The 12,982-nt window shown below is 42.7% G+C and overlaps 1 protein-coding gene across 1 annotated transcript in view; it reads right to left on the bottom strand.

Annotated features, from left to right (window-relative positions):
• Positions 1–5,816: 5,816 nt before the first annotated feature.
• LOC118772560 (kinesin-1 heavy chain-like) overlaps positions 5,817–12,982 on the bottom strand; it is a 33,268-nt gene continuing 26,102 nt past the window's right edge. Inside the window, exons 19-26 of the mRNA XM_036521002.1 lie at positions 12,217–12,326; positions 11,195–11,296; positions 10,521–10,581; positions 10,302–10,373; positions 9,606–9,710; positions 9,215–9,431; positions 7,551–7,686; positions 5,817–7,122 (exon numbers count right to left, since the gene is read on the bottom strand). Coding sequence (XP_036376895.1) covers positions 7,116–7,122; positions 7,551–7,686; positions 9,215–9,431; positions 9,606–9,710; positions 10,302–10,373; positions 10,521–10,581; positions 11,195–11,296; positions 12,217–12,326 — 810 coding nt within the window. The 3' untranslated portion in view covers positions 5,817–7,115. The remainder of the gene's footprint in view (positions 7,123–7,550; positions 7,687–9,214; positions 9,432–9,605; positions 9,711–10,301; positions 10,374–10,520; positions 10,582–11,194; positions 11,297–12,216; positions 12,327–12,982) is intronic.

Here is a 12,982-nt window from a genome sequence, read left to right as displayed (position 1 = left end):
TCCATATCCGACTGTGTGTGTTTAATATTTGATAACGCTTGCCAACACGAATCAATCTATGCTGTAAGAATATTCAATGACGTCATTGCAAGAAATGGCACGAGTGCTTCTAAATTGCCATAGTGGGTGTCTCAGGAATGTTGACATAATTCAGTCTAGGCCTACTTGATTGCGTCTATTGAGCCTACATGAGGAGCAGGTGATTTTACGATGAAATTTTGCAAAAAAAAAAAAAAATCACTGAAATTCAACATTGGTCATAATATTAAATATGGAAGTTCTTTTGTGGTCATGGTGTGAATTTACAAAACTGAGCTCAAGCGGTATCAACTACACAAGCAAAAGGAATGGGCAGCAAACATTACCACGGTTTAAATTTACTAAGCAAATAATTTGCCCGGATAAACTCTTAACATTTTACAACTGGACATTACGCGTAGCTACAGCTGCGCTGAAAAAAAAAAATAGGCTACAAAATTTCGGAACATTTAATATTCAATATACCAAACATTTTATGTATTCATAATGCGGGGGAGATCGCAGTATTTTTAAACGTGGTGGCATTAAAATGTGAAATCTTAAACGCTACTTTTAAAATAAGTGCGTTGCATTTTCCGTTTGCAATACCATTGAAGTAGGTTTCTGTATAGATCACAGGATGTTGGTAAAGAAAATAATATTCATAGCTTAGTCATAACTGATGGTCAGCCTGACTCGTACTATGTTATTTGTTCTTGCAGCCCAGAAATAAAGCAGGGGTGTGACTTCATCTGAAGTTCATTTTAGGTGTTTCAGATGCCAATTATAAAATTAACCACGTGCCATTTCGTGTGCAACTTAATGCGCTAATCACACACATCTTTCAAAATTCTACGAAACTATGTAAATCTACCAAATTTTGCTAATGTGGTTAAAAGCACACAATTTTAAAAAAAATAACCAAAAAGCTAGAATGTAACATCGTGAATACGTTTTATTACCTTTCCTAACGACTCTGTTAGTACTCGACAGCGGCGGTCACGCCGGCTTTCGCGTTTAATCTTTTATTTTATGCAGTCTGGATTTACTGGAGAGGAACGGCGTCCTCCGGTGCGAGGGTTCAGCCTCTGCCCCGCACCGGTCTGGCTCATTTCGGAAATTCTCCAGAGGGCGGGGAAGCCTGCTCTTTCATGTCCCGCTTAGCCCGGCCCTTGGCAGTCATTACATCCCCGAATCACAGACCACTTAAGTTCAAACTTGTAAAACTAACAGGAGCCACGTCTCGCTGCAGGACCTATTCGGTTGCAATTTAAAACTGGCATCTGGGTCCCCCCGGCGCTCCATCAAAGCAACGGGAGACCTCGCCTCGGCGTATCGTGCGGTGGTTAGGTCTGTAATTGAAGAGCGCGGCGCGACGGCTGCGCCTCGCTGTTCCTTATTTAGTTCTTGATTACGAGTGCTGCTTCCCGTTGATTTTGTCGGTGTGCGAAATTAAGGGGTCTTTAGTGGACTTCCTCCCTTGCGGAATGTTTTTCGCTTGAAAGGTGAAAGTGAAGTTACCGGTTTTGATTTGTAAACATTATTTTTGTAACTATGTGTTGGCATTCAGTGCAATTTGTCAAATTAAACAGGTCTCATCCGTTCTATGTAACACTCCAGCACAAATGTAACACTTCAGAATTCAGCTATGCTAAAAGGGCGCTTCAACTCTTAAATTTGAAGGCTTGAATGACATTCAAGCAGCTGAACATCACGGGTTCATCCGCTGCGTTATACCAGGTGAAATCGTCATCATGTTTTCACCTTTATCCATACCCACTACATTTACATTTACATTTACAACAGCGGGATAAGAGCATCTAGAACCACGGAACATAACAAACAGAACCGAGCCGACGACATCTGAACATACGTTAGCCCCTCACTCTGCTGTGGTGACTAGTGCCACTATAAAAAGCATAATATGCTGGGGCATAAATTCTCCTTTGAATTCTCTAATAAAGCTAATCATGCATTAACTAAAGCATTTAAATGCGCGTGGCAGTAACTAATGAAGCACCACTCCATGGTGCTACACATGAGACTTTTTTGTCGCAATACATGAGAACTTGATTGCCTTGTGCGTAGTAGTATGACGTCATGTTCATGATTATCGATTACCAGCCAACGTTGTAGGCTGTTTTGCTAGTCGTTTCTCTCGTTTTCCCTCTAATATGGCTCAGCGAATTAAGAGTAAAGTGACTGAATAATGAGTGAATAATGTGCTCTCTCTTGGTAAGGGAGGGAAGGTGAAGCAGTGAACTTGAACTCCAAGCGAATTTCATTCCCTTTCCATTCACTTTTGAGAAACGCTTCTTGAATCATTCTACAGCCAGGATGAATTTGGTGACCCTCTTCGTTTTCTGTTGTGGAAAGGGCAAAATCAACAAGGAAGTGGGTAGCAGGGCTATGCTGCAATATTGGCACTTTGTCTGGATTGTATAGGCCTATAAAGAATGCACGGTGGTGTATTCAAGGACAATTTGTAACACCTGTAACTACACTGTTAAAAAGGTGCACAGTGAGAACATTGGTATAAAGCTATCAGAAGTACCCCCAATATAAAACAATGGGAAAAGACAAAAGGGAACTCACCAGACAGGAAACTCACCGTACAAGTAGAGAAGTCCAAAATGCATGTTTGTATGTTTTCAAGCTTACTAACTGATCATTTATTTTAAAAGGTTGGGTCAAAACATGCCATACTTTTATGTCTTGCTATATAATGTTTATGGATATAGGAGCACATTCCAAACAAGAGAAATGAATTTTAGAGACTTATTTATTGATAAGTAACTGGAAATGTGTAGGAATCTACTGGTTGTTCACTGGCTTCTGCATTGAGCAGGCGCTGCACAGATCCACTGATATCTAAACGAGCTGGATGTGCTAACAGCAGATGGAAAATATGGGATATGCCCACCAACACAGTATGAAAATCAATGGATCTGGGCAGCAGTAGTTGGTAAGTAACGGTCGTGAACAAGCAGCTACTGTAACCTCTTTGGTTCAATCGATTTGGCCTGCAAGGTAGCTGCCCAACTGAAAAGATCCTGTTTTGATGTATTCTTGACGTTGTAGCCTTGGGCAAGGTACTTAACCCACAATTGCCTCAGTAAATATACAGCTGTACAAATGGGATAACATTGTGTGGAAAAAAAAAAAAATTGTAGCCAATGTAAGTTTCTCTGGATATGAGCATCTGCTAAATGCCAGTAATGTAACGAAAGGAAACTGATGGCTGATCACTTTTTTAGGGCCTCTCTACCTGATGAAACACAGTATAAATTTGAGAAAACGGTCACCCGCAATCCTTTATGTAGGAAATAGCCTGTTGAAACCTGAAGCACTTCAATGGTAATTAAAACAGCATGTCTGGAACATCATGCTGTATGTAAAAGATGGTCATGAATATTCAGAGAAAGCTGGTGAACCTCCTTCCTGCTCTGACATCCTATCACCTTTAAGTTCCTCACATTAACATATTCTACATACACCTAATGGGTTATCAGTGTCACAAGACTTTTTCTTTTTGCAATAAAGCAGTGTTCATAGCACGATTTGATGAAATGTTTCCCTGGTCAAGTTCAGCTTGACAAGTTTTTTTATAATGCGTGCAAATCACAGGGACTTGGTGTTTAGCATTGCGGCTACATATTGCAATGAGTTCCCTCCTTCTTCCTTAAGACAGACATGCTTCTGTGCATGCTAATTAAATTGATGGGGGCAGGAATTTACTCTCTTCACATTACAGTATCTATAAATCGCTGTATTTGATTATGAATCCCAAACAGGTTCAGGACTACTTTCACGTCTCAGATCGTGTAATGTGAAATGGTGCCCTCTAGAGGTCAAAGCTAAGAGCACATTTAATGTGCTGGTTTGTAGCTTCAGTAGAGCAGTACTCGAAAGGTCTCTAAACTTATTACTAGTGGGAGTATAAACTAAACCCAAGTTCAGAAATGGATGCTGTAAACAAGTTCTTTACCCGGATATCTAAATTTCAAAATATAAGTTCAGAAATTAAGCATGTGTGCAGAAAATGAGTCAGCTGATCAACAAATTTACAGAATTACCCCAAAGACAGACATACAACAGTATTCCTGGATTTAATTTGCTGTCTTTAATGTCACAATGAAGTCAACAGGAAGTAAACTGGGATCTGGTGTGTGGTGTCAGTGTGCAGAAATTTGCTGGATTTTCTGGACTGTCCAAAAACAAAGGGTTTCTCTACACCTGGTTAAAGAAATACTTAAAAATGCAGCAGGGGGTTCAAGAGAAGTTCATTTGAGATTATTAAAATAAAAAAAAAAAAAGTCAAAATTTTCAAGTCTGGTACATTATACTCCTATCACTGAAATAACATCAGTCAATACTTTATTGTCAAAGCATTATCAAACCCTGTTAAAAAAGCTTGAACTTGATTGAATCTGAGGACAACTCTTCCTTTTTATAATTATTTAATCACTTGTACATTTACAGCATGCAGTCAGATCAAAAGTAGGTGACATAACGAAAACACCCTTTATCTTTCTAATGTGCCCCTATTCTTGCGGAATGATCCGGTACTGTTATCCCACTGGTGGAATATTCACTGTCAATCAAAAATGTTTGTAATATTTACAAGGTAACACTTTTCAGCAGCTTTCCAGTTTGAAATAAAGGAAAATAATTTAGTTGATCACCATGAACAAACAGTTGTCTTTTTTTCCATTTTATTTGTGTTCAATTACTAGAGTAAAACCTGGGCAAACAAGCCTACAGTAAGCACTTTAAAGGATACACCGTAATGAATTTACCGTTTTAGCGTTACATAGAAGAGAACCTGGCGCACACATAGCGTTGTCCTGTCCAAGTATTTTCGCCACAGAAATGAGAACCTTCTCTACTAGTTCAAAATGCAGACTCAAGGCAAACCATGTAAACACTCTCTTTTTCCGCAAACATTTAATCCACATCAGAATTCGTAACTCAAAGATCATAAATCCAGTGAAAATATTAAAAATTAAACTGGGAAAAAAAAAAAGAGTGGAGCACTTTATCGTAATTTGAATGCCCATTTTACACAGATGCTAAGTGCAGGATTTTTTTTTTTTTTTTTGGAGATGTCCAGTTTAAAGTGCTTTAGACTGAATGTACAGTATAATCCTATGGACAATATAATCAGACAGGAGAGGGGGTCATTTTAAGAACCCCTTTGTCTGCTACCACTGGTTTGTCCAACAGCAATTTTCTTTCTTTATCTTTTACTTACTTAAAGCACATCCCACTGCACCATTTCAACGTCCTGGATAACCTTCACAATTACTGATCTATATTGCACACACAGAGTTAGGTTTCGCTTTGACTGTCAACCACCACAGCTCTGTCATATCAGGGCTTTGCAGAGAGTTCTGATTTAAAATATGTTACAGGTTTTGGATCACTCTTTCACTTATGGAAAAAAGAAACAAGATCAACATCAAAAGGAAATGACATTTAAAAAAATACAGAAGCCATGGCCTCTGACTGCAGCCTTTAATAAATAACTCACTCTTGTCTGGTTAAGGACAAGACGAATAGCGACTTGTTAATTACACAGCTTCCCTCTTCCTGGGCCCCTGTTCATCTGACTAGCCAATCAAAAGACAGGCGCACGTGACAAGCCACGGATCCCTCCCAAGAGTGGATAAGCTGACTTGATAAATGGGAAAAAAACAAGTTTGAATGACAGCAAATCAAATTTATGCCAAACACAGATAACTAGGCACCGACAGAAAAATGTGCGAATATTAAAAAAAAAAAAAAAAGTCACAATTGGTCTTACAAAAGCCCAATGGAGGGGAAAAAAATTAGAAAAAAATTTTGATAAAATAACCCCTTCCTCCCATTCTCCCTCCCCCAAATTTACACTGCAAGCAAATTAATAAAATGCTATTACTATACATCAGTGATCAGTTTCCTAAGTGATACTCTCCAAACGTCATGGGTTGCACAATTCACGACAGGTAGCATAGCAACAATATTAATAATAAAGTTCTATCACCTCAATAACCGCAGCAGAGATTAAAAAAAAGACACGTGGGTTTGAGCGCATGAAACCCATAATTTCATTAAAATCATCTAAAAACAATACATGCCTATGGTCCAACAGGCCTTAAAATGATATCGGAGCATGAGCGCACAGCTAAATAATAACATATTTAAAAAAAAAGCATGACTAGATGACAAATGGACAATATCATGGACAGGACAACCAAGTGTTCCATTTTCATTTACCAAAGGCATATACATTTGCATATGCAGATATAGATATCATTCAGTAACAATGCAATTAACCACTTCGTTATCGTACAGTACATTAATTTGCTGAAAACCTGGCTATAATGTGTACTTGCTGTTAATTACTAAGCAGCTTCCTCCTGTGCCGACTACAATCGCAAACTCCTTCTTTCCATCATGTGTAAAGACCTTGTGTATCTGGTTACCTCTCGAGAGTGCACTGTTCCCAACATCCCTAGCAAAAAGAACGGTGGCAGTTTCATCCCCAAATCTAAACACCCATTTTAAGAAAACATACTCAGTGCTATTTCAAACTGTACAACGGGACAGTAGTGTTTTAATTTATCGATTCAACTCAACTTCAAACGAGCTTATCAAATCTACGCCGAGAAAAAGGGTTGTACGAGCCCTAAAAACAACTGAATGTACATAAATTAGGCTAGGAGGTTTCTGCTAGGACCTTTTTTTCCTCTTTTCTTTTCCTTTTTTTTTTTGAAAATCCGTAACATACATTCAACTTGGCACAGTGCGGACTAATCTCAAGACATGAATGACAACATACTGTGCAATATGACGGAGCTACACGAAGTTAGTTTCTGCGGGATGCCTAGATTGCACTCTTTGTTTCTTTCGTCTGTGTTTTAGTTTCGTAAAGGGTATGGATTTCATACAGGTTGGGGAAAAAAAGATCAGGGTAGAACTGTACAGGCCAGGTATAGAGTTTATATATTTATATATACTGGAAAAATCCTCCGGTGAAAAAACAGTTGGCTGTAATGGAATGACAGGTGTTCTGGGTAATATTCTGCAACTTCCACTGTGATGATGATCGGTGTTCAGCAGCTGATGGGGAAAGAGGAAGAGAGAGAGAGAGAGAGAGAGAGAGAGAGAGAGAGAGAGAGAGAATGAACAACAGTCTGAGGATTGCCACGGGCCAGTAAAATCAAGTACGAGCTCAAACCAATCTATTGTGCACGTTCTGGGTTATGCTAACAAAATTCATTGACTGACAGTTCAGATCCTTTTTAGGAATTCAGGGGAAAAAAAACAGCACAAAATTAAACACACCTGGATCACAACAGATATTTAACATTTGGTGTGAGTGAGGTTGAGGGGGAAAAAAAACACCTATAGCACTCTACTCAACAATCCCTTACAAGGAGCACCGAGTTTCCTCTACGCCAACAGAGAAACGGTTACTGACGTTGACTAAACCAGAGAAAACTAACAGGGCACAAAGATAATCAATACCCATCTGAGACAGAACTCACTTCCTGTCCTGCTTGACTCCGCCCCCTCCGCGGATGGTGGCGGGCTGGCTGTTCTGGTAGATGTTCCCACCGCTGCGGTTCACGTTGGGGTGGGTGGGGGATGCCACCGGGGGCTGGCCGGGCCGGATTGGCTTGGCTGCGAATGGCGACAAGGCAAGTTTTCAGAGACGACAGAGAGGACAACCTTAACTTTAATGGCCTACGATGCGGTTACTTGATCTAAGCAGTGAACCCCTATTCATGATTATCTGCAAGCTTTTGATGACAAACAACTTCAACAGCTCAAAAACAGATAAAAGCAGAGAAGAAAAGGTAGGGTAAAAAAAAAAAAAAAAAAAAAAAAAAAGTCTGTCATAAGACTAGGGGAACCAGGCTACATTATAAGGCAACAAACACGATTCCTCTCTGGATGAACACATTTCATGGTGCTTATGCAGAAAAAAGGCATGACTGAGCAGAGTAATGCTTTCATTCATTACCAGTGTTTATGACACTTTCAACAGCAAACAAGAAACACCGCATGAGCTCTGACGCCCCCCCCCCCCCCCCCACAGAGACACGCGGGACTTAAGCCCAGCTGACACAGTGATGAATCAGGTAATGAAGATTGAGTATTCAGAAGTCACACCGCCAGAGCAGTTAGTAAACACTGCCGTCGAGCTGACCGCACTGTTTAGATAAACCGTCCAGTCTCCCTCACAGAAATGAGGTGCCAACTTTACTGAACCAATAAACACGGAGGTCCTCTAATCCACTTTTCAGTACTTCCTTATTTTGACGACTCCACGGGACCCTGAGATGTTGCAGATTTCCATTCTGACGGCTGATGACTTAATCTGCTAGAGGCCAATTTTAGCCACGGTGAAGTATAAAAATATACCCCCCCCCCCCCCCACTGGAAGGCGTGTTGTGAACAGAGACCAGATGTGGATGACGTCACACATGACATAAGTAGAGTACTACAAGAGCCCAGCACACATGGCTTATATTCACTGGTGGCCACAGTGGGTAGTCCGAGTGTGTGTGAATCCCACCAATTCTGTTTATTCAGTTTTCACATCTCTGACTGTGTGTGTGTGTGTGTGTGTGTGTGTGTGTGTGTGCGTGTGCGTGCTCCTGCCTGTGTGTAACACAGTATATACATGCTTGTCTCTGTCTACCACAGAACAAGTGTGTGTGCATTTCTGTGTGCGCGTGTGCGTGTACCTGAGTATGTGCCTGTCTGAGTGTATCATTGTGTGCGCGTGTGTGTATATGTGCGAGTGAGTGTATCAGAGTGTGTGCGCGCGTGTATATGTGCGAGTGAGTGTATCAGAGTGTGCACGCCTGTGTGTGTATATGTGCGAGTGAGTGTATCAGAGTGTGTGCGTGTGTGTGTGTATATGTGCGAGTGAGTGTATCAGAGTGTGTGCGTGTGTGTGTATATGTGCGAGTGAGTGTATCAGAGTGTGCGCGTGCGTGTATATGTGCGAGTTGAGTGTATCAAAGTGTGTGTGCGCGTGCGTGTATATGTACGAGTGAGTGTATCAGAGTGTGTGCGCATGTGTATATGTGCGAGTGAGTGTATCAGAGTGTGCACGCCTGTGTGTGTATATGTGCGAGTGAGTGTATCAGAGTGTGCACGCCTGTGTGTATATGTGCAAGTCTGAGATCAGGACACCCACCGATCTGCGCGGAGTGCCCCCTCCTGGCCATGTTCTTGGCCCTCACGGCCTCCTTGATGCGGTCCACCTCCTGCTGGTAGCGCTTGCGGTCGCGGGCCGCGTTCTCTTTGGCCTCCTTCAGAGCAGACTCCAGCGCCTTGACCCGCTCAGCCGTAGCCCGAAGACGTTTCTCCAGCTTCGGAAGCTCGCAGCGAAGGTCTGCATTATCACGTACCAGCTGCAGGGGGAGCAACGAGGCGGCTCAGCCACTTAACGCACTCACGTAAGATACACCCCAGGTCAACGTTAACCACATGCCTGTCTCTAAGCTCTACATCATTTCATTATTTGCCACCAGGACACCCTGCTGTGCTGTGCTGTAATGTGCCTGAAACGTGTGGCACTTCTTTACCTGTTTGTGAACCTTGGTGAGCTGTTCAAGATTGTTCTCAAGAAAGGAAATTTTCTGCTTCTGAGCGGCACTCCCCCCCGTATCATCAGAGTCCATCTCCGCACTCTGTGGAAACAAACACTGTCAATCAATCATCGAGAACCAATCAATCAATCAATCAATCAACACTGCCTTACAATCAATCAGCTTGACCTGGACTATTATTTTGTACCACTAAATTAATAAATTCTATCCTTGCTTTACCCCTCTGGCCCTTGGAATAATAATGCAAACATAATGTACATTATAACGATGGTTTAGAAAAGCAACAAGTCTGTAATTTCTGTGGAAACAATCAGACACTGTCAATCAATCATCAAAAACCATCAATCAATCAATCAATCAAATAAACACTACAGAATAGCGATGACCTCACCTCATTTTTCAAAATGAAAAGAGTACATTACATGCTTGACCTGGACTGAATCATTTTGTATCACCAAATTAATATACATTATCCTTGATTTACCTCTCTGGCCTCTGGAATAACAGTGCAAACATAATGTACACTATAATCACTCTTTTAGAAAACACGTCTGTAATTCATTTTTGTAATCAGCTGGAACTGAATGGAATGATGGGATGGAAACTGGATGTATATTGTCACACATTCATTATTTTAAACGGTGAGGGCTGTGTCTTTGAGGTTGAATTTACCTTCTTCACTCTCGTTGCCAGATCCTGAACGAACAGCTTCCTCAGATTGTGCAGGGTCTGGAGCTCCTTGGCCTGAGACAGGACAAAGGGAGTTTGGAGGTGGGGCACAGAAAAAGAAAAAAAAAAAAAAAAAAAAAGAGGTTTAGTTTTGCATACTCGTGGCAAGACACACGCACTCTGGATGACCCCGGAACATTCCGCACCCCCACACCCACTCACCACTGTCTCCTCCAGCCCCTTCAGGTCCTGCCTGGCTTGCTCCCTCCTGTCCTGCATCACCCTGCACACACAAACAGGCAACACCGAGTCATTAAGGCAAGAGCAGCAATCAGCAGTTAACCTTGCCCTTCACACACAATACACCAGCTGTTAGCAGTTCCCTCCACACACTCACTACACCAGCAGCTAACCCTGTGGATGGGGGCAGCCTTGCAGCCTGAAATGACCACGCCCTCATATCTAGCCTGTGCCTCCTAAGACTCAACATTATGAGAGAACTGCAATTGCATAGTCTCCATCCAATGCAGGCGCTTACACTATGACCTGGCTGCTCAAAAAGTGGCATAAGCAGCTTTAGAGAGCACAGCTCAGCCCCGTGGAGGGCTGGCCCCCCAGATATTCTCCGCAGTGACAGGTGAGATGTTTCCAGTTGGGCAGCAGTATAGCATGGTGATTAAGGAGCAGGACTTAACCGAAAGGTTGTCGGTTCAATTCCCTGCTGGGGCACTGCTGCTGTACCCTCAGGCAGGGTACTTAACCCACAATTGCCATTGCAAGTATCCAGCGGCATAAATGGATAACATTGTAAAAAAAAAAAACTAACCAAGTCACTCTGGAAAAGAGAGTCAGCTAATCACAAAAAAAATGTAATGTGATGTAATGACGGGACGTACGTCAGCTCGTGCAGTTTGCGGCTCTTCTCCTGGTCGGTGGTCTTCAGCTTCTCGTGCTCCACGCGCAGACGCTCCTGCTCCAGCATGATCTTCTGGTTCAGGCTGCGGGGAGAACGGGCCACAGTGAGAGACGAGCTCGCACAGAACTACCAGCCCCGCTGACACCAACACCTACAGTCCCCACGCTGTCAAACCAATGGGTTATAAATTATGCTCGACGGTACAATTCCCATTGTGTGTTCATAGGAGAGTTGCGCTTCTGTAGCCCGCCGAGCACTGTACGGTACATGCTGAATCCATATCAGCTGTTAACGTGTAGGGCACTTCGACAATTTGTTCACCACTGCATATGTGTGTGAGGATTAGGTGTGAGAGGGGAGTATGAAAGTAAGTAGGGAGCAGAGTCTGACAGTACTGTGAGAGTATGAGAAATGAGAGGAGAGAGCAGTCTGACAGTTCTGTGTAAGTGTTAGGTGTGAGAGGGGAGAGGAGCCTAGCAGCTCTGTGTAAGTATTAGGTGTTAGAGGGGAGAGGAGTCCGACAGTTCTGTGTAAGTGTTAGGTGTGAGAGGGGAGAGGAGCCTAGCAGCTCTGTGTAAGTATTAGGTGTTAGAGGGGAGAGGAGTCCGACAGTTCTGTGTAAGTATTAGGTGTTAGAGGAGAGAGCAGTCTGACAGTACTGTGTGAGTATCAGGTATGAGAGGGGAGAGGAGTCCGACAGTACTGTGTGAGTGTTAGGTGTGAGAGGAGAGAGGAGTCCGACAGTACTGTGTGAGTATCAGGTGTGAGAGGGGAGAGGAGTCCGACAGTACTGTGTGAGTGTTAGGTGTGAGAGGGGAGAGGAGTCCGACAGTACTGTGTAAGTGTTAGGTGTGAGAGGGGAGAGGAGTCCGACAGTACTGTGTGAGTATCAGGTGTGAGAGGGGAGAGGAGTCCGACAGTACTGTGTGAGTGTTAGGTGTGAGAGGAGAGAGGAGTCCGACAGTACTGTGTGAGTAGCTATGAGGAGAAAGGGTTTCTTACTCCTGCAGCTCGGTCATGAGCTTCTCCTTCTTGTCCAGCTCATCACGCAGGCTGCTGATCTGCTTCTGGTGGGCCTCACGGTGGCTCTGAATCTGCTTCTCCACTGCCTCCTGTACAGAGACACGCAGACACAGCATGCTCAACACCCACAGTACGGCACTGCTTTAACAGCGTTTCTCTGAAATAGGAACGCTTTGCGTAATTAAAAAAACTACATTCAAAAGGTAAAAACGTAAACCAAGCTTAAAGTCTGAATTGTGTTTATTCTATATTACTATTATTTCACAATACATTACATAGGATATATTACATAGCAGTATATAATATTGTATTGTTCTCTAATTAATCAGTAATTCAGGCTTCTCCCTCTCAGCTGGCTTCTTAACTGAAGAGGGAATTTATTGGGTGTGTCTGCTCTGAAGTAGCAGCCTTGCTACTTCAGAGCAGACTTGGTTGTACAAAGACTTGGTTGTACAAAGACAAGGAAGTCTATCAAAGCAAGTCCATTGCGGGAAGCCACTAGAGAGGCCCTGGTTATGCGCTGGCATTGTGCTGGAATGTTGCTCTCCTGTTGAGTGTATTGTACATGAGCTGAGCCAGGTGTACATTAGCAGACTTGGCCTTGTGTGTTTGACACTGGCTCTTGTTAGTGCATAGATGGCGGCGTGCTTGTTTGTGTAATTCTTCGTGTCGTTTCGTTGGATGCCCTTGACTTCTGGAATGTCGCTCTGGCGTCTGGCTAAGAGCAGTTGCTAAGCGACAAAAT

Source organism: Megalops cyprinoides, chromosome 2, assembly GCF_013368585.1.
Source record: "Megalops cyprinoides isolate fMegCyp1 chromosome 2, fMegCyp1.pri, whole genome shotgun sequence".
Taxonomy (NCBI): Eukaryota; Metazoa; Chordata; class Actinopteri; order Elopiformes; family Megalopidae; genus Megalops; species Megalops cyprinoides.
Note: the sequence above shows the minus strand (reverse complement) of the source record. Positions and strands in the feature narration are given on the sequence as shown.